The sequence below is a fragment of the Jaculus jaculus genome, chromosome 1 (genome assembly GCF_020740685.1).
Source record: "Jaculus jaculus isolate mJacJac1 chromosome 1, mJacJac1.mat.Y.cur, whole genome shotgun sequence".
NCBI lineage: Eukaryota > Metazoa > Chordata > Mammalia > Rodentia > Dipodidae > Jaculus > Jaculus jaculus.
In genome coordinates, this window is record NC_059102.1 from 272,821,619 (window position 1) to 272,844,526 (window position 22,908).

Below are 22,908 nucleotides of genomic sequence, written 5' to 3' on the forward strand. Positions count from 1 at the left end.
TTTCTTGTGTTCTGGAAGCTATGTTGTATTTTTTTTTTTTTAATATTTTATTGTTGTCTTTTTGCGTTAGGGTCTCACTCTAGCTCAGACTGACCTGGAATTCACTATGTAGTGAATTCCCAAGTGCTGGGATTAAAGGTGTGTGCCACTACATCGGTTTAATTTTTTTTTAATATTTTAAAAATTATTTTTATTTATTTATTTGAAAGAGAGAGAAAAAATAGGGGGAGAAAGAGAATGAGAATGAGCACACCAGAGCCTCCAGCTGCTGCAAACAAACTCCAGATGTGTGTGTCCCCTTGTGCATCTGGCTTACGTGGGTCCTGCAGAAATTGAACCTGGATCCTTTGGCTTTTGCAGGCAAGTGCCTTAACCCCACTAAGCCATCTCTCCAGCCCTATTTTTTATTCTTTTAATCTTGATAAACCTTGAAAGGGCTGTGGTAAGATGTAAGTACCTTTCATTGTAAAAACCAGAATATGTCCAATGATATTTGTATACTCTCAAGTTTTTGTTCATTACATTTAACATAAAAATAATGAGTTCTCAGCTTATCAGGTTAACAACTTTTTTTAAGACTAGTGTTTTAACCTCTTCCATTAATTATCTATTGTCTATAATAGCACATTAAAAGAATGATATGAGGTGGGCATGGTAGTGCACATCTTTAATCCTAGCATTCAAGAGGCAGAGGTAGGAGGATCACTGTGAGTTCAAGGCCACCCTGAGACTACATAATAAATTCCAGGTCAGCCTGAGCTAGAGTGAGACCCTACCTCAGAAAAACAAAACAACCCTAAACTCTCATTACTTTTAGATAACATGATCGTTTTAGTTGATTATCTAAAAGAACCATTAGCAAGTGCTTAACAGGTGAATTTAGTAAAAATCCTTACATACAAACAAGTATAGGGAGATGGTTGAGTGGTTAAAAGTGCTTATTTATGTGTTTTTGTAGTGAATAGGGCCACAGGTCCACACCACCTCCATATTACTTTTCTCATTACTGTGCCAAAATAGCTGGCAGGCTTTGTAAGCAAGCTTTTTTTTTTTTGGTTTTGGTCTCAGTCTGGTCCAGGCTGACCTAGAATTAACTCTGTAGTCTCAGGGTGGCCTTGAACCCATGGCGTCCTCCTACCTTTGCCTCCTGAGTGCTGGGATTAAAGGTGTGAACCACTGAGTCATCTCATCAAGCCCCACCAGAATATGTCAGGAACTCAAACAGAGTAATAAAAGAAAGACAGAAGAATAAAAGAAATAGACTTCAGGGGTGGAGAGATGGCTTAGTGATTAAGGCGCATGCCTGCATAGCCTAAGGACCCAGGTTCAATTCTCCAAGTCCCACATAAACCAGATGTACATGGTGGCTGGAGGCTCTGCCATGCTATTCTCTCTCTCTCTCTCTCTCTGTAATAAATAAATAAATCTTTCATAAAAAATTAAAAATAAAACAAGAAATAGACTTCAAAACACATAAAGATAAAAAAGCTTTACCAGTCATGTCTCAAAGCTCACAGATGGTATTTGAATAACATAAACACTGAAAAAGTGTTCATCTTTGGTAGTGATCCCTTACGTGGACCACTAAAATAGCTAAAATTGAAGACTGTTAGTGTCAGTACCAAGTTATCAGTATGAATGTAGAACAAGAAGCCTTTTATGCTGTTTGGCATTATTAAAGCTGAGCATAAACATATTACATAGTCATTTCACATTTAGATATTAGATATTTATTCAACAGAAATATGTATGTCTACCCAAAAGCATGTGTATGGTTTATAAAGCCTGAAAGCCCTGGTTGATTTTATAGTACCCATGCAAAGCCAGATGCACAAAGTGACACATATATCTGGAGTGTGTTTGCCATGGCAAGAGGTCCTGTCTGTCAGCCTGCCTCTCTATCCTCCCTCCTCTAATTGCAAATAATAATTTTTTTGTTTTGTTTTGTTTTGTTTTTCAAGGTAGGGTCTCTGGCCCTGGCTGACCTGCAATTAACTATGTAGTCTCAGAGTGGCCTCGAACTCACGGTGATACTCCTACCTTTACCTCCCTCGTGCTGAGATTAAAGGTGTGTGCCACCATGCCCGGCAAAAAAAAATTTTTAAGGATAAAAAATCAATTAAATTTCTCAGCAGCATTGCTTATAATAAAAATGAGAACTATACTTGGCCACAAATGACTTTCAAATACCCAAAATGTGACCTGGAAGATGGCTCAGCAGTTTAAGACATTTGTTTGCAAAGCATGCTTGTCTCTGTTACACTCCCAAGTAACCGAGTAAGCCAGACTTAAAATGTGGCACAAGGACCAGGCATGGTGGCACACGCCTTTAATCCCGGCACACAGGAGGCAGAGGTAGGAGGATCACTGTGAGTTCAAGGCCACCCTGAGACTACATAGTGAATTCTAGGTCAGCCTGGGCTAGAGTGAGACCCTACCTTGAAAATCAAACAAACAAAAAGGCACTAGGGGCTGGGGCTGGAGAGATGGCTTAGCAGTTAAGGCACTTGCCTGTAAACTTAAGGACTCAGGTTTAATTCTCCAGATCCCATGTAAGTCAGATGCACATGGTGGCACATGCCTCTGGAGTTCATCTACAGCAGCTAGAAGCCCTGGTGTGCCCATTCTCTCTTTCTCTCTAATAAATGTCTCTGTGTGTGTGTGTGTGTATTTTAAATATATGGCATAAGTGCTGGGTGTGGTATAATTGGCTTTTGTGACCAATGGTAACCTACTGATGATAAATCTTTTGCTATTCTAAGTGGAAGGTTTTATTTATTGTTTTGTTTTCTCCTTAAACCTAGCTGCTATGGAATTACAAGCTGAACCTGACGACAGATCCCAAATTTGAATCTGTGGCCAGAGAGGTTTGCAAGTCAACCATATCAGAGGTAAGCTATAAAAGATTTTGTAAATAATGTAATTTAGAAAAGAATATAAAATCTGTCGACCAGCCCCCCTCATTAAGAGAATGATTCAGTTATTTTAATTACCTTGGAATTTGCATCTCTCTTGGTTGAGTTATAGAAAAGGTATATAACTAGACTTTTTGTTGTTGTTGTTGTTGTTAGCATTCTCCTACACTTATAGTAGGATGCACTTGACTGATGCAGTTAGAAATCAGATTCTTTTGGACTCCAAACATCTAGCACAGCTGCTGCGGTTATCAATGCTGCCCTCAAACCTCATGATACCCGAGGCAAATCAGAGTGGTCTCCCTGCAGACATAAACCTTCCTAAACAATTTTTCTCTACAGTTGCATCTATTGAGTCACAGAGGCATATGCTTCAAATAATAGGAGTGCTAAAAAACTTAAAGTTGGGCTGGAGAGATGGCTTAGCGGTTAAACACTTGCCTGTGAAGTCTAAGGACCCCGGTTTGAGGCTCGATTCCCCAGGACCCACGTTAGCCTGATGCATAAGGGGGCGCACGCGTCTGGAGTTTGTTTGCAGTGGCTGGAAGCCCTGGCGCGCCCATTCTCTCTCTATCTGTCTCTTTCTCTCTCTCTCTCTCTCTCTCTCGCTCTCTCTCTGTCATTCTCAAATAAATAAATATAAATGAACAAAAAAATTTAAAAAAAAAAGCTTAAAGGTTTGAGTGTTTATGTAATTATAAATTTATATTAATTGAAGCTTAATGAACATGTATAGCACTATACAGATGCTAGGGTAGGAAAATAATGAAAAATGTTGTATTTGAAAAATTGCTTTTGGGGGATTTTCTTACATTAATTAATTCATTTATTTTTTGATTTTTCAAGGTAGGATTTCACTCTAGCCCAGGCTGACCTGGAATTCACTATGTAGTCTAGGGTGGCCTCAAATTCATGATGATTCTCCTACCTCTGCCTCCAGAGGGCTGGGATTAAAGTTATACACCACCATGCCTGGCTTGTTTTGGGATATTTTGAATCAATAATAGAAACTCTGGAAGGCTAGGGATTTCTGTGTATTGAAGTATGGAAATCAGAACTGAGGTGATGACTCAGTGGTTAAAGGCACTTCCTTACAAAGCCTAGGTTCAGTTCCCTAACTGCCCATGGAAACTGGATGTAAAAAGAGGTGCAGACATCTGGCTTGGTTTTGTAAGCAGCTGTGTTTTGTAAGCACATACACATGCAAATAAATCAGAACAAGAATAAACTTGAAAGGTATAGTCATAAGTCTTGCAGCACAGTTATCTGTCTCTAGACAGACACTATTCAAGACACAAGTTATACTATGCTGACTAGAGCTCTTAAGGAAGATCCTATTCTATCCAGGTAAGCCCTCAGCCTGTGTTCCTCAGTTAAACCGCTTTAGGGTCTGGTAAAATCTTTCTAGTCGTGGATCAAATAGCTTTTATTCTTTTAAAACCATACCCCTTCAAATTTGCCGTGTGACTTCAGAGCAGAATAATTACATCTTTAGAAATTTGGGATTTTTAAAATTCCTACCTTTAATATTCTACACCTTAAATTTCCTCACCTGGCTTTGTGACTAAACCTCTAACCTTAAAATATAAGGAGAGGCCAGGTGTGATGGTGCACACCTTTAATCCTAGCACTTGGGATGCAGAGGTAGGAGGATCACCGTGCGTTCAAGGCCATCCTGAGACTATATAGTGAATTCCAGGTCAGCCTGGATCAGAGTGAGACCCTACCTGTGGGCGGGGGGGAATCGTAGGAGAGATGTTTGCTTAATAACAGAATGAATACAAACAAAGAAGTGATTCTAGGTCTGAACTACAAATGTTTATTTGAGAGAGACAGAGAAAGAGGCAGAGAGTGAGAGAAAATGGGCACATTAGGGCCCCCAGCCACTTCAAATGAAGTCCAGATGCATGCACCCTCTTGTGCATCTAGATTACGTGAGTACTGGGGAATCAAGCCCCTTACCTGGATTAGGATTCACAGGCAAGTACTTAACTACTAAGCCATCTCTCCAGCCCTACAAATGTTTTTATATTCTAACTGTATGATAAAACTAAAACTACAAGTGTTTTCTATTCCAACCATGTTTCTCGTGTGTGTGTGTGTGTGTGTGTGTGTGTGTGTGTGTGTGTGTGTTTTATTTATTGGCTTTTTGAGGTAGAGTCTCACTCTAGCTCAGGCCTTGAACTCATGGCGATCTTCCTACCTCTTGCCTCCCTTATCAACTTTTAGTAGGTTGTTTTTTTTTTAATTTTTTATTTTGTTCATTTTTTTTTATTTATTTGAGAGCAACAGACAGAGAAAGAGGCAGATAGAGAGAATGGGCGCACCAGGGCCTGCAGCCACTGCAAACAAATTCCAGACAGGGTCCTGGAGAATAAATAGAGCCTTGAACTGGGGTCCTTAGGCTTCACAGATAAGCTTTTAACCACTAAGCCATCTCTCCAGCCTGCTAGGTTGTTTTTTATACACATTAAAATACACACACACACACTTGCTTTGCTCTATTTTGGGTTAGCATTAAGTACATAGCAATTTGATTGCCCTTATAAAAATTTAGTTCAGAGTATATACATATTCACTCTGAAGCACTCCTTGCATTTGAGTATTTTCATTACATTGTATGAGCAGCAATGTTTCTTGGTTGCCTTTTGCGGTTTTACGGTTTTGTAAAAGATCCAAGTAACAAGGATACTTTCTTTTCCCTACAGGGAGATTATACTAGAATCAGGAAAGTTAAATTCCATGAAGAACAGAGTTGCCTGCAGAATCCTTTCATTCTTCTTATTTTCTTTTAAGCTTTGGAACTCTACTTCAAAGGGGGAAAAAAATCACAATAATACCTGCAAACCAACTTTACTTTCTGTCACTGAGCTGAATATTTCCTGGCTTTTGTCTGATGTCAGACAGATTTTCTTTTTTCTTTTTTTTTTCCAGGTAGGGTCTCACTTTAGTCCAGTATGACTGGAATTCACTATGTAATCTCAGGGTGACCTCAAACTTACAGTGATCCTCCTACCTCTGCATCCAGAGTGCTGGGATTAAAGGCGTGTGCCACCACCCCCAGCTGAGACAGTTTTTGTTTGTTTATATATTCATTATTTTTTTATTGACAACTTCAATGATTATAAACAATATCCCATGGTAATTCTTCCCACCCCCACTTTCCCCTTTGAAATTCCACTTCATCATATCCCCTCCCCCTCTCAATCAGTCTCTTTTGTTTCTTTAAAATTTTGGTCTTATTTTTATTTATTTATTTGAAAGCGACAGATGGAGAAAGAGGCAGATATAGAGAGAGAATGGGCGTGCCAGGGCCTCCAGCCACTGCAAACAAACCCCAGACGCATGCGCCCCCTTTTGCATTCAGCTAACGTGGGAATCGAGCCTCGAACTAGGGTCCTTAGGCTTCACAGGCAAGCGCTTAACCGCTAAGCCATTTCTCCAGCCCAAGTCTCTCTTTTATTTTGATGTCATGACCTTTTCCTCCTATTATGATGGTCTTCTGTAGGTAGTGTCAGGCACTGTACAGTCATGGGTATCCAGGCCATTTTTGTCTGGCAGGGGAGCATGTTGTAAGGAGTCTTACCCTTTCTTTGGCTCTTACATTCTTTCTGCCACCTCTTCCTCAATGGACCCTGAGCCTTGGAAGGTGTGATAGAGATAAGACAGTACTGAGCACTCCTCTGTCAGACAGATTTTCTAATAGCACCAAATTGGCTCCTTTGCCCCTTCAAGATATATTCCAGTTTGTGTGTGTGTTGTATTTTGAAACATGGTCTCAGCTAGCCCATGCTGACCTGGAACTCACTCTGTAGCCTTGAATTTATAGTGACCCTTCTATCTCAGGTTCCAAAGTGCTGGGATTAAAGGCATGTATCATCATGCTCTCTGTCAGTTTTCCTTTTTTTTTAAATTTATTTTACTTATTGATAGAGAGAGAGAATTGGTATGACAGGGCCTCCAACCAGTGTAAACAAACTCTAGAAGCATGCACTACCTTGTGCATCTGGCTTACATGGGTACTGGTGACTAGAACCTGGGTCCTTTGGCTTTGCAGGCAAGCATCTTACCCATTAAGCCATCTGTCCATCCTAAAGCTTAATCTTTTAAGACTAGCCCCACCTCACTTAGATTTCAGTCAGAATCCTCATATTGTTTACTGGGTAGAAGGGTGTTTTGTAACCTCCCTGCTTCCATTCCTCCCTTTAATACAGGGCTCTACTATACAGCCTGAGGCTGGCCTCAAACTCATTCTTCTGCCCCAACCTTCTGAGTGATGCTATAACAAGTATTCATCACATTATATGGCTCCCTGATAGTTTTATTTATGTTTCTAGTCCATTCAAGTCAAGGTTCTCATAGTCTCTCTTGCTTGAGTGGCTCACTCAGGGAAATAAATTTGCCAACTAGTAGAAAAGATATGTGAAAGGATACAGTTGGAGATGCATAGTCCAGGTATGGGAAAAGGGCCTTCCTTAGGTGCTCCATCTTCTACAATCCTCTGAATGTTCAGCTGGAAGCTCTCAAATCTTTTCATGTTTTTCTAAAAATAGTTTTTATTTATTTACAAGAGAGAATGTGGGCATGTCAGGGCCTCTTGCAAACAAACCTTAGGTGCATGTGCCATCTCGTGCATCTGGCTTTACATTCGTACTGGGAAATCAAACCCAGCAGTTTTGCAAGCAAGCATCTTTAGCCTCTGAGCCTTCTCCCTAGCCCCTAGGTTTTTATTTAGGTTTCATTGCATATATATTGCTAAATTGAATGGGGCAATCCAGCAAGGCCTATTTAGGTCAACATTTTTTTTTCCTCTTTGGGCACCATTTGTTCCTGAAGGATATTGGCAAGACGCCTGTGAAATGAGAAGGGCCAGAGAAGTTAATGGTCAGCTGTAATATAGAAAGATAGGAAATACCTGCCTCATGGAAGACAGATGATAGGTCCTATGGCCTCCCTTTTGGTAAGGGAGTTATAAGATAGTAAACATAGGGCTGGAGAGATGGCTTAGCGGTTAAGTGCTTGCCTGTGAAGCCTAAGGACCCCAGTTCAAGGCTCGGTTCCCCAGGTCCCACGTTAGCCAGATGCACAAGGGGGCGCACGCGTCTGGAATTCGTTTGCAGAGGCTGGAAGCCCTGGCGCGCCCATTCTCTCTCTCTCCCTCTATCTGTCTTTCTCTCTGTGTCTGTCGCTCTCAAATAAATAAATTAAAAAAAAAAAAGATAGTAAACATAAGTAAGAAGCAAAAGTATCTTTAATCCCAGCACTTGGGAGGCCTGGGTAGGAGGATTTCTTTGAGTTCAGCCTGAGACTATATAGTGAATTCCAGGTCAGTCTGGACTAGAGTGAGATCCTACCTCAAAAACATAACCAAAAAAAAAAAAAAAGAAAAGAAAATTTAGGCTGGGCATGGTTTTGTACATCTTTAATCCCATCACTCTGGATGGCAGAGATAGGTGTATCACCATGAATTTGAGGCCACCCTGAGACTACATAGCAAATTCCAGGACAGCCTGGACTAGAGTGAGACCCTACCTCGAAAAACAAAAACACCAAAATTAATATATTTATATACATTTCCCCTTTTGTTTCATAAGTAAAGGGATAGGAAACCAACAGAAAAATCAATATTTCGCCTCTCTTTCTTTTTTTCTTTCTTTCTCTCTTTCTCTCTCTCTCTCTCTCTTTCTCTCTCTCTCTCTCTCTTTCTCTCTTTCTCTCTCCCTTTCCTTTCCTTTCCTTTCCTTTCCTTTCCTTTCCTTTCCTTTCCTTTCCTTTCCTTTCCTTTCCTTTCCTTTCCTTTCCTTTCCTTCCTTCTTCCTTCTTCCTTCTTCCTTCTTCCTTCTTCCTTCTTCCTTCTTCCTTCTTCCTTCTTCCTTCTTCCTTCTTCCTTCTTCCTTCTTCCTTCTTTCTTCTTTCTTCTTTATTTTGTTTTGTTTTTTTCATGGTAGGGTCTCTGACTCAGGCTGACCTGGAATTAACTGTGTAGTCTCAGGGTGGCCTCAAACTGACAGTGATACTCCTGCCTCTGCTTCCCGAGTGCTGGGATTAAAGGCAGTGTACACCACCACACCTGGCTTTTTTGTTATTGTTGTGGGTTTTTGTTGTGTTTTTATTTTGTTCTACCTCTGCCTCCCTTGTGCTGAGATTAAAGGCATGCAATCATGCCTTGCTGTGTTTCACCTTTCTTGCTGAATACAAAATACTTTTTTAAAGCATCCACTCTCTTTTGAACAGATTAAAGAATGTGCTGATGAACCAGTTGGAAAAGGTTATATGGTTTCCTGCTTGGTAGATCATCGAGGCAACATTACTGAGTATCAATGTCACCAATACATTACCAAGATGACAGCCATCATTTTCAGTGATTACCGATTAATTTGTGGCTTCATGGATGACTGCAAAAATGACATCAACATTCTGAAATGTGGTAGCATTCGACTTGGTGAAAAGGTAAAAAAAAGAAAAAACTTTGTATAGCTCACATTGGAAAATTTTAGGACTTAACGTAATCTTAAAGTTTAAATTATTAATGTGATTTTTTTTTTTCCCCCTTGAAGTAGAATTAGGTTTAAATTAAATTCAGGGGCTGGGAGGTGTCCTAGCAATTAAGGTGCTTGCCTACAAAGCCTAACAACCCAGATTTGGTTCCTCCATTCCTCAGTACCCATGTAAAGCCAGATGCACGAGGTGGCACATGTGTCTGGAGTTTGTTTGCAGTGGCTATAGACCCCGATATGCCCATTCTCTCATACCTCACCCCACCCCCGCTTGCAAATAAGCAAATATATAATATAATATAATATAATATAATATAATATAATATAATATAATATAATATAATATAATATAATATAAATAAAAGTTTAAATTCAAAGAAAATTCTCCAGATTTCCCTACAAAGACTAGCTGACCTATAAATGCGTTTCATGGGTTTGTTAAAAAAAAATGCTTGAGGGTTGGATTTATATTAGCTACTTTTCACATTTTTTGATAAAATATTTAGTTTAAGAAATAATATAGAGCCGGGCGTGGTGGCACACACCTTTAATCCCAGCACTCGGGAGGCAGAGGTAGGAGGATTGCCATGAGTTCAAGGCCACCCTGAGATGACAGAGTTAATTCCAGGTCAGCCTGGACCAGAATGAGACCCTACCCTGAAAAACCAAAAAGAAAAAAAAAACAAAGAAATAATATATAGTCCATCTTGGAGAAGTCATGGCTGCAGGAGCCTGATCACATTGAGAAAGCAGAGAGAGAATGTTTTCTTTTTTTCAAAGTAGGGCCTCACTCTAGCTCAGGCTGACCTGGAACTCACTCTGTAGTCCCAGGGGATCCTCCAAACTCTGCCCTGATCTCTGCCTGTCAAGTCCTGGGATTAAAGTCATGTACCACCATACACAGCCAAGGCCAGTTTTAATGACTCTAGAAATGACCCCAAATCACTTGTTAACAAAATAAAAGTGTTTGCATGGACTATCAGTGAATACTTGTGTCTCTCTGGATTGGGGGACATGTTTACACACTAGCCCCGGCTGATCTGAGACTCAGTCTAACACAAACTGGCCTGGAACTCACAGTGATCCTCCTATCTCACACTGCTGAGATTTTAGTGTGAGTCAATACACTCAGCTCTACTTCTGTCTTTCGTTTATTTTTATTTATTTTTATTCTAATCTAGGACCTCTGACCCTCTGGCCTCAGCTTCCCAAGTACTGGGATTATACCTGTGCAATACCATGCCCCATTCATTTTTATCTTTTTTCATGTATTTTATTTCATTTTTTTAGTTTTTTAGTTTTTCGAGGTAGGGTTTCACTCTAGTTCAGGCTGACCTGGAATTAACTATGTAGTCTCAGGGTGGCCTTGAACTCACAGCCATCCTCCTACCTCTGCCTCCCAAGTGCTGGGATTAAAGGCATGCGCCACCATGCCCAGCTTCATGTATTTTATTTTTATTTGTTTATTTGTGTGTGCGTGTGTATGGACACACCAAGATCTGTTGCTATTACAAGTGAACATCAGAACGTGTTTGCTGGGGAATTAAACCTGAGCTGGCAGGCTTTACAAGCAAGTGCCCTTAACCACTAAGTCATCTTCTCAGCCCTCTTTTATGTACTTTTTAGAAATTTTTCTTGTTTTTTTTTTGAAGGATAGTCTTAATGTAACCCAGGCTAACCTGGAACTCACTTCATGCCCATGCTGGCCTCGAACACATAGCTATTCTCTAACCTCAGCCTCCTAAGTGCTAGGAATTATAGGTGTATACCACCATACACCAGGTCATTTTAAACCTTTTATTTTTGTACCCAAGGCAGGGTCTCACTGTAGCACAGGCTGACCTGAAACTCACTCTGTAGCCCTAGATTGGTGTGAACACATGGCAGTCCTCCTACCTTAGGCTCTCAAGTACTGAAACTAAAGGTGTTTGCCATCATGCCTGGTTCATTTAAAAAATAAAATTGTGTGTGTGTGAGAGAGAAAGAGAGAGAGAGAATTGGCATGCCTGGGCCTCTAGCCATTGCAGACATGTGCCACCTTGTGCACATGCATCATTTTGTGTGTCTGGCTTACATAGGATCTGGAGAGTTGAACATGGGTCTTTTGGCTTCTCAGGCAAGCTCCTTCACTGCTAAGCCATTTGTCCTGCCCTTCCCACCCCTGCTTTTTTTTTCTCCCCAAGGTGGTGTCTCACTGTAGCCCAGGCTGACCTGGAATTCACTATGTAGTCTCAGGTGGCCTCGAACTCATGGCGATCCTCCACCTCAGCCTCCCCAGTGCTGTCATTAAAGGCGTGTGCCACCATGCCCAGCAATTTTTCTCTTTTGACACGTCTTATCATTTTAGGTGAAATTTTTGTTTGTACCAGATCTACCTTTTCATTGCAGGTTTTTTGTTTTTTGGGTTTTTTTTTGGTTTTTCAAGGTAGGGTCTCACTGTAGCCCAGGCTGACCTGGAATTCATTATGGAGTCTCAGGGTGGCCTTGAACTCATGGCAAGGATTAAAGGCGTGAGCCACCACACATTGTAGGTATTTTTATTCTGTCTGTTTTGCTTTTGGCATGGTGGCACATGCCTTTAATCCCAGTACTCTGGAGACAGAAATAGGATTGCTACGAGGTCTAGGCCAGCCTGGGACTACAGGGTGAGTTCCAGGTCAGCCTGGGCTAGAGTGAGACTACCTCAGGAAAAATAATTTATCCTGAAATTTAATTTATTGACCAAATAAATTTCAAATTTATTGCCACTAAAATTGACCTCCAAAGATTAGAGAAGAGGGCTCATAGTTAAGCTGTGTATACCCTGCCTCAGTATGAATATACAAATGTCATAAAGTCAGAACTGTAGTGATGTTTTTCCAAAATGATATTTAAAACAAAGAAGATGTATTATCAAAACCTTTAGAATTTTCTAAATAAATGTCAAAATGAAAGAGAAGGTTTCCAACAGTAAAAGTATAAAAGATTTATATAATCTTAAAAAGGGGATGTGTTTTCCAGAAATATTCCTTAATTGTGGGTCTTTTTCATGGTATTACTTCTCTTATTCTTTTTTTCTTACTTAAGTTTTAAAGCATATTTTATATTTATTTATTTGGTTTTTTGGGAGAGAAAGAGGGAGAGAGAATGGGCACACCAGGTCCTCCAGCTGCTGCAAACAGACTCCAGCTGCATGTGTCACCTTGCGCATCTGGCTTTATGTGGGTTCTGGGGATTGAACCTGGGTCATTAGGCTTTGTAGGCAAGCACCTTAAGCAATTGAACTAACTCTCCAGCCCAGACAGAGAAACTTTAAGAGAAATTATTTTATTTTTATTTTTTTTTAATTTTTATTAACATTTTCCATGATTATAAAATATATCCCATGGTAATTCCCTCCCTCCCCAACCCCACACTTTCCCATTTGAAATTCCATTCTCCATCATATTACCTCCCCATTACAATCATTGTAATTACATATATACAATATCAACCTATTAAGGATCCTCCTCCCTTCCTTTCTCTCTTTTTTTTTTTTTTTTTTTTTTTTTGGTTTTTCGAGGTAGGGTCTCACTCTAGCCCAGGCTGACCTGGAATTCACTATGGAGTCTCAGGGTGGCCTCGAACTCACAGCGATCCTCCTACCTCTGCCTCCCAAGTGCTGGGATTAAAGGTGTGCGCCACCACGCCTGGTACCTTCCTTTCTCTTAAGGGACATTTATTTTTGCATGGATACTTGTGGTTGTGATGGAGCAATGCAGTGTAGAATTAGAGGTGATTAGATGATTTTAAGAATTCTCAATAGCAGTTTGTATAAATGGTTAAATCCAAAACATCAAAATGAGGAATATTGTACTGTAAAGGGTGCATATTAGGGTGTTGGAGAACAGTACAGAACAATGAAAGAAGACAAAAGTAGATCTTTGTTTGTTTGTTTTGAGGTAGAGTCTCATTCTGTCACAGGCTGATCTAGAATTCACTATGCAATCTCAGGGTGGCCTCAAGCTCTTGGCGATCCTGCCTCTGCTTCCTAAGTGCGGGGATTAAAGGTATGTACTGCTATGCCCGGCTTTGCAAATGAACTTCAAACACAGCCTTAACCACTAAGTCATTTCTCTAGCCCTTATGGATTTTTTTAAAACATTAATTGCGGGGGGGGGGGTATTTTGAGGTAGGGTCTCACTGTTGCTAGGCTGACCTAGAATTCACTATGTAGTCTCAGGGTGGCCTGGAACTCACAGAAGTCATCCTATCTCTGGCTCCCAAGTGCTGGGATTAAAGGCGTGCATCACCACGCCAGGCTCACATTTTTACAAATTTGTTTACAGGGAGGCTGGAGATACGGCTTAGTGATTAAGGTGCTTGCCTACAAGGCTGAAGGACCTAGGTTCAGTTCCCCCAGTACCCACGTAAAGCCAGATGCACAAGATGGTGCATGTGTCTGGAGTTCATTTGCAGTGGCAAAAGGCCACTGGTATACCCCCCTCAAATTAATAAATAAATAAAATATTTTTTAAAAAGTTATTTGCAGAGAGAGAGAACATATGCATGCCTGAAGCAGAGCCTCTAACCACTGCAAACAAACTCCAAATGCATGTACCATTTTGTGTATCTGGTTTTATGTGGGTACTGGGGAATCAAACTCCTGTTGTTAGACTTTGCAGGCAAGTGCCTTAAGTGCTGAGCCATCTCTCCAGCCCTCTTGTAGGTTTTTTTTTGTTGTTGTTACTGTTTTTTTTTTTTTTTTGTTGTTGTTGTTGTTGTTTTGGGTTTTGTTGTTGTTGTTGTTGTAGGGTCTCACTCTGGCCCTGGCTGACCTGGAATTTACTATGTCGTCTTAGGGTTGCCTCTAACTCAAAGTGATCCTCTTACCTTTAATCCCAGGACTTGGGAGATGGTAGGTGGATTGCCATGAGTTTGAGGCCATCCTGAGAATACACAGTGAATTCCAGGTCAGCCTGAGTGAGAGTAAGACCCTGCCTCAAAAAAGCAAACAAAAAAATAAATAAAAAACTGTGGCCTGGAGATGTATCTTAATGGTTAAAGCACTTGTCTGAGAAGCCCACAGTCCCAGGTTCAGTTCCCCAATACCCACATAAGATATATGCTTATGATGGTATATGTGTCTGGACTTCATTTGTAATGGCTGGAGGCCCTGGTATGCCCATTCTCTCTGCCTCTCTTTCTCTTAAATAAATAAATAAATATTTTTAAAAATGTATTAGGGCTGGATAGATGGCTTAGCAATTAAAGGTGCTTGCTTACAAAGCCTGTTTCCCTAGTGCCTAGATAAAGCCAGATGTACAAAGTGGTGCTTGCATAGGGAGTTCCTTTGCAGTCAGAAGGCCCTGGCCTGCACATCACTTCCCTCTGTCTGTCTGTCTTGTGTGTGTGTGTGTGTGTAAAGTCATGCCATGGTCTCTTGCAGCTGCAAACAAGCACTAGAAACTTGTGCCCCTTTTTGCATCTGACTTTTCCCATCATGGGTAGCTTGGGAATTGAACCTGGGCTGAAGGCTTTCAAAGCAAGTGCCTTTAACCACTGAGCCCAGCCCCAGTTTTGTTTTTTTTTTTTAATTTTATTTATTTATTTATTTGAGAATGACAGACACAGAGAGAAAGACAGAGGGAGAGAGAGAGAATGGGCGCGCCAGGGCTTCCAGCCTCTGCAAACGAACTCCAGACGCGTGCGCCCCCTTGTGCATCTGGCTAACGTGGGACCTGGGGAACCAAGCCTCGAACCGGGGTCCTTAGGCTTCACAGGCAAGTGCTTAACCGCTAAGCCATCTCTCCAGCCCCAGCCCCAGTTTTTTTGAGGTAGGGTCTGGCTGTAGCCAAGGCCAATCATGGAATTCTCTATGTAGGCTTAGGGTAGCCTCAAATTCACTGCGATCCTCCTACCTCTCAAGTGCTGGGATAAAGAGGTGTGTGCTACCATGCCCAGCTTGTTATTTTTTGTTGTTTGTTTGTTTTGTTTTTATAATTTATTTATTTCTGAGAGAGGAAGAGACAGAGAGATAGAATGGGGGCACCAGAGCTTCTAGCCATTGCAGATGAACTCCAGGAGCATGTGCTACCTTGTGCACCTGGGTCCTGGGGAATTGCACTCGGTCCTTAGGCTTTGTAGGCAAGTGCCTTAATCCGTGAGCCATCTCTCCAGCCCCAGATTATTTTTTTTATTTTTATTTTTTCTTCAAGGTAGTGTCTTACTCTAGCCCAGGCTGACCTGGCACTTAACTCTGTAGTCCCAGGCTGGCCTTGACATTACAGTGGAATGTATTGGTTTGTAAATGACTGAAAACACTATTTGGGAAATTACTTGATTTTAGAGATAAATGTAGAGACTTCTGCTATCTTTTTTTTTTTTTTTTTGTCGTATTCAGTGTTATTTTTGTATTTACATGGACTATGGAGCATTGAGCTAACCATTTCTTAAGAATTTTCTGACATTTAAACTGAAAATTCAAGGGCTTATTTCTAGTGTTAAATAATACTCATCCCCAGCCCAAGCATGCATTCTATTTAAATTACCTAACAATTATTGAGTGTATTTTTATTTACTTCCACAATATGTTTGATTTATACTTGATTTCTCACAAGAATACCAGTAACATATGCTAGGGGTTTTGTTACATTGTTCTTGTTTAGTTAAATAAATGATGATGTTTATTTGATTTTCACTTGTTGAAAGTTTTAACATGTGAGTATCCTTACTATTACAGGATGCACATTCACAAGGTGAAGTGGTATCATGCTTGGAGAAAGGTCTGGTAAAAGAAGCAGAAGAAAAAGAACCCAAGATTCAAGTGTCTGAACTCTGCAAGAAAGCCATTCTCCGGGTGGCTGAGCTATCCTCAGACGACTTTCATTTAGATCGGCATTTGTATTTTGCTTGCCGAGATGATCGTGAGCGTTTTTGTGAGAATGTGAGTTAGCTGTTGAGCTGCTGTTCTTTTCTTCCAGTTCTTTTTAAATGTCTGTAATACAGTATTCCAGAATAAAATAAAGTACCATAAACCCACTGAAGTGGAAGGTGGAGTTGGTCCCAAGTTAACAAAATTAGTATTGGATGTTCAGTCTTAAAAATCTAACATTGAGGGTTGGAGAGAGAGGTTAGCGGTTAAGACACTTGCCTGTGAAGCCTAAGGACACACTTTACCACGGCGCTGTGCCTTCAGTCCCTACAGGCAACTTTCTGGCACAGTGTACTACGAGGCAAGACTTGGGTGCCTTTCCTCTATGTCTGCGGGTCTGAATTAATAACTCAAACCATCAGAGCCACTGATTATAAGCACGTAATAGTCTCTAGCATCAAGTTATAAGAAAGGAAATTCACTGATGCTTCCCTTGGTTTTCTAATTAGCAGTGTATGAGAGTGTGAAAATGCACAGCTAATAGTAATCATGAGCATGTTGTATCTTACAGACACAAGCTGGTGAAGGACGAGTGTATAAATGCCTTTTTAACCATAAATTTGAAGAATCTATGAGTGAAAAGGTATTGCTTTCAAACAAACTAATTTAACTCATTTCTTACAGCTTCCACAAACCCTCTGGTTTCTTGTCTTGTTTGATTTTAGTGGTTGTAAGGTTTGGGTTTGGGGATCTCATGGGGGTGGGGTGTGTTTGCATGTGTGTGCACACATGAAGAGGCCAGAGGAGAATGTTACATGTCTTTCTCTGTGTTTGTTGACATGGAGTCTGTCACTGAACCTGTACCTGCCATTTTTTTGTCAGACTAGTGAACCCCAGGAATTCTCTCATCTCTGTTCCCCACAAAGTGGGCCTTATAGATATGGGTGGCTATATGGATGCTGAGGAGTTGAATTCAGGGCAATCAGGTTATCGTGTGTGCATGACAAGTGCTCTTAGTGATTGGGCCATCTTCCCAGACCTGTTGTAGTTTTGGAGACAGGGTCTTATGTGGCCCAGGCTGCCCTCAATTTTTTTTTTCATCTTTTTTTTCTTTTTGTTGTGTTATGTTGTTGTGTTGTTATTTTTTCGAGGTAGGGTCTCACTCTGGTCCAGGCTGACCTAAAATTAACTATGTAGTCTCAGGGTGGCCTCGAACTCACAGAGATGCTTCTACCTTGCCTCTTGAGTGCTGGGATTAAAGACCTGCACACCGTGCCCAGATCATCTTTTTTTTCTTTAATTAATTAATTTATTTATTTGAGAGAGACAGATAGAATGGGTGTGCCAGGACCTCTAGCCACTGCACACAAACTCCAGACACATGTGCCACCTTGTACATCTGGCTTACATGGGTACTAGGGAACCAAACTTGGGCCCTTAGGCTTTGCAGGCAAGTGCCTTAGCCACTAAACCATCTCTCCAGCCTCCTCATGCCCCCTTTTGAGGTAGGATCTCACTCTATTCCAGGGTGGCCTTGAACTCAGGGTGATCCTCCTACCTCTGCCTCCCAAGTGCTGGGATTAAAGGCATGTTCTACCATGCCCAGCTTGCAATTTTCTTTTACCTAAATGTTTTAAATCTATGGATCCACAGGGCTGAATATACCGAGTATAAATCATAGATAAAGCTTATGGTTTCCTGAGATGAGACTAGTGTTTGGGTAGAGAATTAAAGTATATTTGGGTGCCTAGTTTATTGGCACATACCTGTAATTCCAGCACTCAGGTGACTGAGTAGGAAGGATCCCAAGTTCTAGGCTATCTGGGGTACATAGTGAGAATCTGTCTCTTAACACCTATGTATATGGCTCAGTGGTTAAAGGTGCTTACTTTGTTAGCCAGCCTACCTGGATTCAATCCATAGCACCTATGTAAATCTAGACACAATGTGACGCATTCATCTATAATCCCAATATGCCTATGGTATTGGAAAGTGGAGCCAGAAGAATCTTAAAGCTCACGGGCTCATTTGCCTTGTATTCCCTGAGGAAGGGGCACATGTGTGAGTGAGGGGCAGATAAAGAGAGAATGGGTGCACCAGGGCCTTTAGATGCATGTTTCACCTTGTGCATCTGGCTTAGATGTGTCCTGATAGGAAATCTCACTTGGATACTTAGGCTTCACAGGCAAATGCCATACATGCGAAGCCATTGCTCCAACCCTGAAGACCAATTTTGGGAGTGAAGTTGAAGAAAAAAATGTTTTTTTATCAGAATCACATTATACTAAGGCACTTTACAAAGTTCTTCACAGCTGTTAACTTTTTAGCAGCTGTCTCATAAAATGTTCTAATTATTGTCAGTCAGCCTCTTGAGTGAATATAAGAAACTTTATCACTTTTAGTTTATTTTTGTTATTTTATGTTAATTTATTTATTTGAGAGAGACAGAGAGAGAAAGAGGCAGAGAGAGGGAATGGGCGCTCCAGGGCCTCCAGCTACTGCAAACGAACTCCAGACACGTTTACTCCCTTGTTCATCTGGCTAATGTGGGTCCTGGGTAATTGACCCTCGAATCGGGGTCCTTAGGCTTCACAGGCAAGCACTTTAGTGCTAAGCCATCTCTGCAGCCCCTTTATCACTTTTAAAAGTAATTTTGGCCAGGTATGGTGGCACAGGCCTTCCCTAGAGCTGGGGAGGCTGAGGTAGGAAGATTACTATGAGGCTGGCCTCTGACATAGTGGTCAGCCTGGGCTATAATGACACATTATCTGGAAAAACAACAAAAAAGAGGCCACCCTGAGACTATGTAATAAACTCCAGTCAGCCTGGGCTAGAGGGAGACCCTACCTCAAAAAATCAACAAAAAGGGGGGGTGGTGCTTAGTGGTTAAAGCACATGCCCCTGATCCGTAAGGATCCAGGTTTGATTTTCTAGGTTTCACATAAGCCATATGTACAAGGTGATGCATGCTTCTATAGGTTGCATTGGCTAGAGGCCCTGGCATACCTGTTTTCTGTCTCTCACTCAATCTCTCTCTCCCTCCCTCTCACACACAAATAAATAATTAGAATAAAAAGTGGACGAAAGAGCCAGGTGTGGTGGCACATGCCTTTAATCCCAGCACTCTGGAGGTAAAGGTAGGAGGATCGCCATGAGTTCAAGGCCACCCTGAGACTACATAGTGAATTCCAGGTTAGCCTGGGCCAGAGTGAGACCCTACCTGGCAAAACCAGGAAAAAAAAAGTGGCAGGGTGTGAAGGCACACACCTTTAATCCCTGCAGAGATAGGATCACTGAGTTTGAGGCCATCCTGAGAATACATAATGAAGTCCAGGACAGCCTGGTCTAGAGTGAAACTCTACCTTGAAAAACCAAGAATAAAAAAGGAAAGAAAAAGGTAATTAATTTTGCAATCCTATTGTATACCTTTTTGTGTAGCTGAAGATATGCTTCTTGTTTAGGTTTCCTCATATCATTTATTATTTACCTTGTGATGAAAGTATAAAATAGAGCAGCAGCTAAGCAATATCATCAGTTGATACCAAGGATATGGTTGAAGAGAAAAAGAATACTTCTTTATCAAGATCGACCAAACGATATATTTGGGACAGCTGGTATTGTAGCAACTATTAATAGTTCACTACCAGACTTTCAGGTTAGGCTTCCTCATCCATTTACTTCTCTCTCTTAGTACACTAAAGTTTAGCATGCCTATGACAGATTTTCCTTTAGAGGTAGGGTCTCCCCGTAACCCAGGCTGACCTGGAATTCATTATGTAGTCTCAGGGTGGCCTCAGACAGTGACCCTTCTACAACTGAGTGCTGGGATTAAAGGCATGCGCCACCATGCCTGGCAAGATTTTAACCAAATGTACAGATAGGAATTTTGTTTAAGAGAGTATTTTTTCTTAAATATTTTTATTTGCAAGCAGAGATTGAGAGAGAGTGAAAAAAAAGAAACTGGGTACACTAAGGACTCTAACCACTGCAAGCAAGCACCTTAAGTGCTGAACCATTTCTCCAGTCCCCAGAAGTATAGCTATTAATGTGGCTCTGAGTTTTGGCTCAGACAGAGCTGAGTCACATGAATGGTCTTCCTCTTACTATATTCTTTCCCCAGTGTCGAGAAGCATTAACAACCCGCCAAAAGCTCATTGCCCAGGATTATAAAGTCAGTTACTCATTGGCCAAATCTTGTAAGAGTGACTTGAAGAAATACCGGTGCAATGTGGAAAACCTCCCTCGGTCCCGGGAAGCCAGGCTCTCCTACCTTCTTATGTGCTTAGAGTCAGCTGTGCACAGAGGTGAGATTTTTTAAAATTTCTTTTTATACCTTTTCTTCCTTTCTAGTTTACAAAACGTCTTAAACCTATGTCAGTTTCCTCCTATATTTGTTTCTTTGATCATTTTTAATTGTTAAAATGTCTGTTGTAGCATTTTTAGTAAAGTAACATGATTTAGCCTGCTTTATTCTAAGAGAGCTTTTGCTTTTCTGCTTAGATATTACCATAAGTGAGGTATTGTTTTTCAAACAGAAACGTGTACTTAAAAAATTTTTTTTTTCATTTTTTATTAACAACTTCCATAATTATAAACAATATCCCATGGTAATGCCCTCCCTCCCCCCACTTTCCCCTTAGAAACCCCATTCTCCATCATATCCCCTCCCCTTCTCAACCAGTCTCTCTCTTATTTTGATGTCATCATCTGGAAATGTGTATGTTTGATACATGGTGATTCTGATCTTGAATCTCACACTTCATAACTATATGACTTTCATGGTAAATTAGGGCGACAAGTGAGCAGTGAGTGCCAGGGGGAGATGTTAGATTACCGACGCATGCTGATGGAAGACTTCTCTCTGAGTCCTGAGATCATCCTAAGCTGTCGAGGAGAGATTGAACACCACTGTTCTGGATTACATCGGAAAGGGCGAACCCTGCACTGTCTGATGAAAGTAGTTCGGGGAGAGAAGGGGAACCTTGGAATGAACTGTCAGCAGGCGGTAAGGAAAATTTTTTTCTGTTGCCACTTTAACTGTTACATTTTTTTGTCAATCAGGACACCTCTTACACTTTTTGTATCATTTCTGACATCACAGTGAATATTAGGCACTAGTAATGATGGACATGGATATTTTCTTCATATCTTCAGTAAGGATGTGTAATGTGCTACAAAACAAAAGTTTGAGCTCATAATCAATAGCAGAAATGAACGAGCTATGTAATTAGGAAAAGAAAATGCAATGTTTGCCACAGGCTGTAAAGAAACTACTTGCCAAATTTTATTACTAAAATTAAAATGAAGGCAAATCAGGTTCTGATATATCAGAAAAGATCTTTCATTGAAAAGAAAATTTGTCTCTTAATAGTATTGATTGAATTGAGACTAAGACTTGACATGAATAGAAAATTTCTGGCAGTTTTTTTTTTTTTTTTAAGCTGATTTACAGGAGCTTGAAGGATCAAGAAGGCATGTCATTTTCAGACACGCACTGTCTTCCTTAATTATAGCAGAGCAACTATGAATAAATAGGAAGGGCTTTCTTTCACCAGCCACAGACTTTGCAATCAAGGTTTTAAAGTTGAGAGAATTGGCTCACATAAGAAAGTTATTCTTTGGCCATTTGTGGTGGCACATGCCTTTAATCCCAGCATTTGGGAGGCAGAGGTAGGATTGCCATGAGTTTGAGGTCATCCTGAGACTACATAATGAATTCCTGGTCAGCCTGAAATAGAGAAAGACCCTACCTTGGGGGAAAAAAAAAAAAAGTTCTTGGTCTGATGCTCAAAAATAGCTGGATAACTACAGATCATAATATAAAGTTGAAAAAACATTACAGATATAATGGTTTGTTTTATTATCATTATACATGTTGGTTGTCTGGATCTGAATCCTTAAACAATTTAAAATACCAAGTACTGCAGGACATGGTGGCTCACTCCTTTAGTCCCAGCACTGGGGAGGCAGAGGTAATATTGTTGTAAATTCAAGGCTGTTATAAGACTACATAGTGAATTCCAGGTCAGCCTGAGCTAGAGTGAGACCCTACCTCAAAAAGCCAAAAAAAAAAAAACAAGTACAACAGTAACACCCTTTACAATGAACTTCCCTTTAGTAAGCACAAACGCTAGTATAGTTTTATAGTCTGAGCTTGAGGTTTTCCCATAAATGGAACTGTGGATAACCATAGTTGTTAACCTTATTTTGTACTTGGAATCTTTTATAAAAAATTAAATATTACTTCAATTTTATTTTTCTCCTAATCATATACAGTAGGAATTTTACAGTCTGAAATCAAAGTTTAGTCTGAAATACAGGTTAATACAGGTTTTGGATATGGAGTAAAATTTCAGCTTAGTTTCTAGTACTTACCCTGACCCAGAGTAGACAGTGACATACAGTTACATTTACATATTGCTTGGTGGGAAGAACACGCAATGTAACCTCTAAAACAGCAAGCTCAACTAGATAGAAGACTTCTGGAATCAACTGTGGTTTGAGTTTGCTATAGATGAGTTCCATAGGTGCAGTCCTTATTTGCAATTGCCCTAGTAAGCCTCTGTGCCACTGAATGTACATCTGTGATCCCAGCACACCTATGACAATGGGAGGCCAGAAGATTCCCTAAGCTTGTGAGGCAGCTAGCCTGGGGCTCATTTGC

At 40.6% G+C, this 22,908-nt stretch overlaps 1 protein-coding gene across 1 annotated transcript in view; it reads left to right on the top strand.

The window, feature by feature from the left end:
• Positions 1-22,908, top strand: part of Glg1 (golgi glycoprotein 1) — a 124,332-nt gene that overhangs the window by 52,337 nt on the left and 49,087 nt on the right. Inside the window, exons 3-8 of the mRNA XM_045142114.1 lie at positions 2,805-2,891; positions 9,150-9,365; positions 16,113-16,316; positions 16,816-16,887; positions 20,365-20,548; positions 21,035-21,249. Of these exons, the coding sequence (XP_044998049.1) occupies positions 2,805-2,891; positions 9,150-9,365; positions 16,113-16,316; positions 16,816-16,887; positions 20,365-20,548; positions 21,035-21,249 (978 nt within the window). The remainder of the gene's footprint in view (positions 1-2,804; positions 2,892-9,149; positions 9,366-16,112; positions 16,317-16,815; positions 16,888-20,364; positions 20,549-21,034; positions 21,250-22,908) is intronic.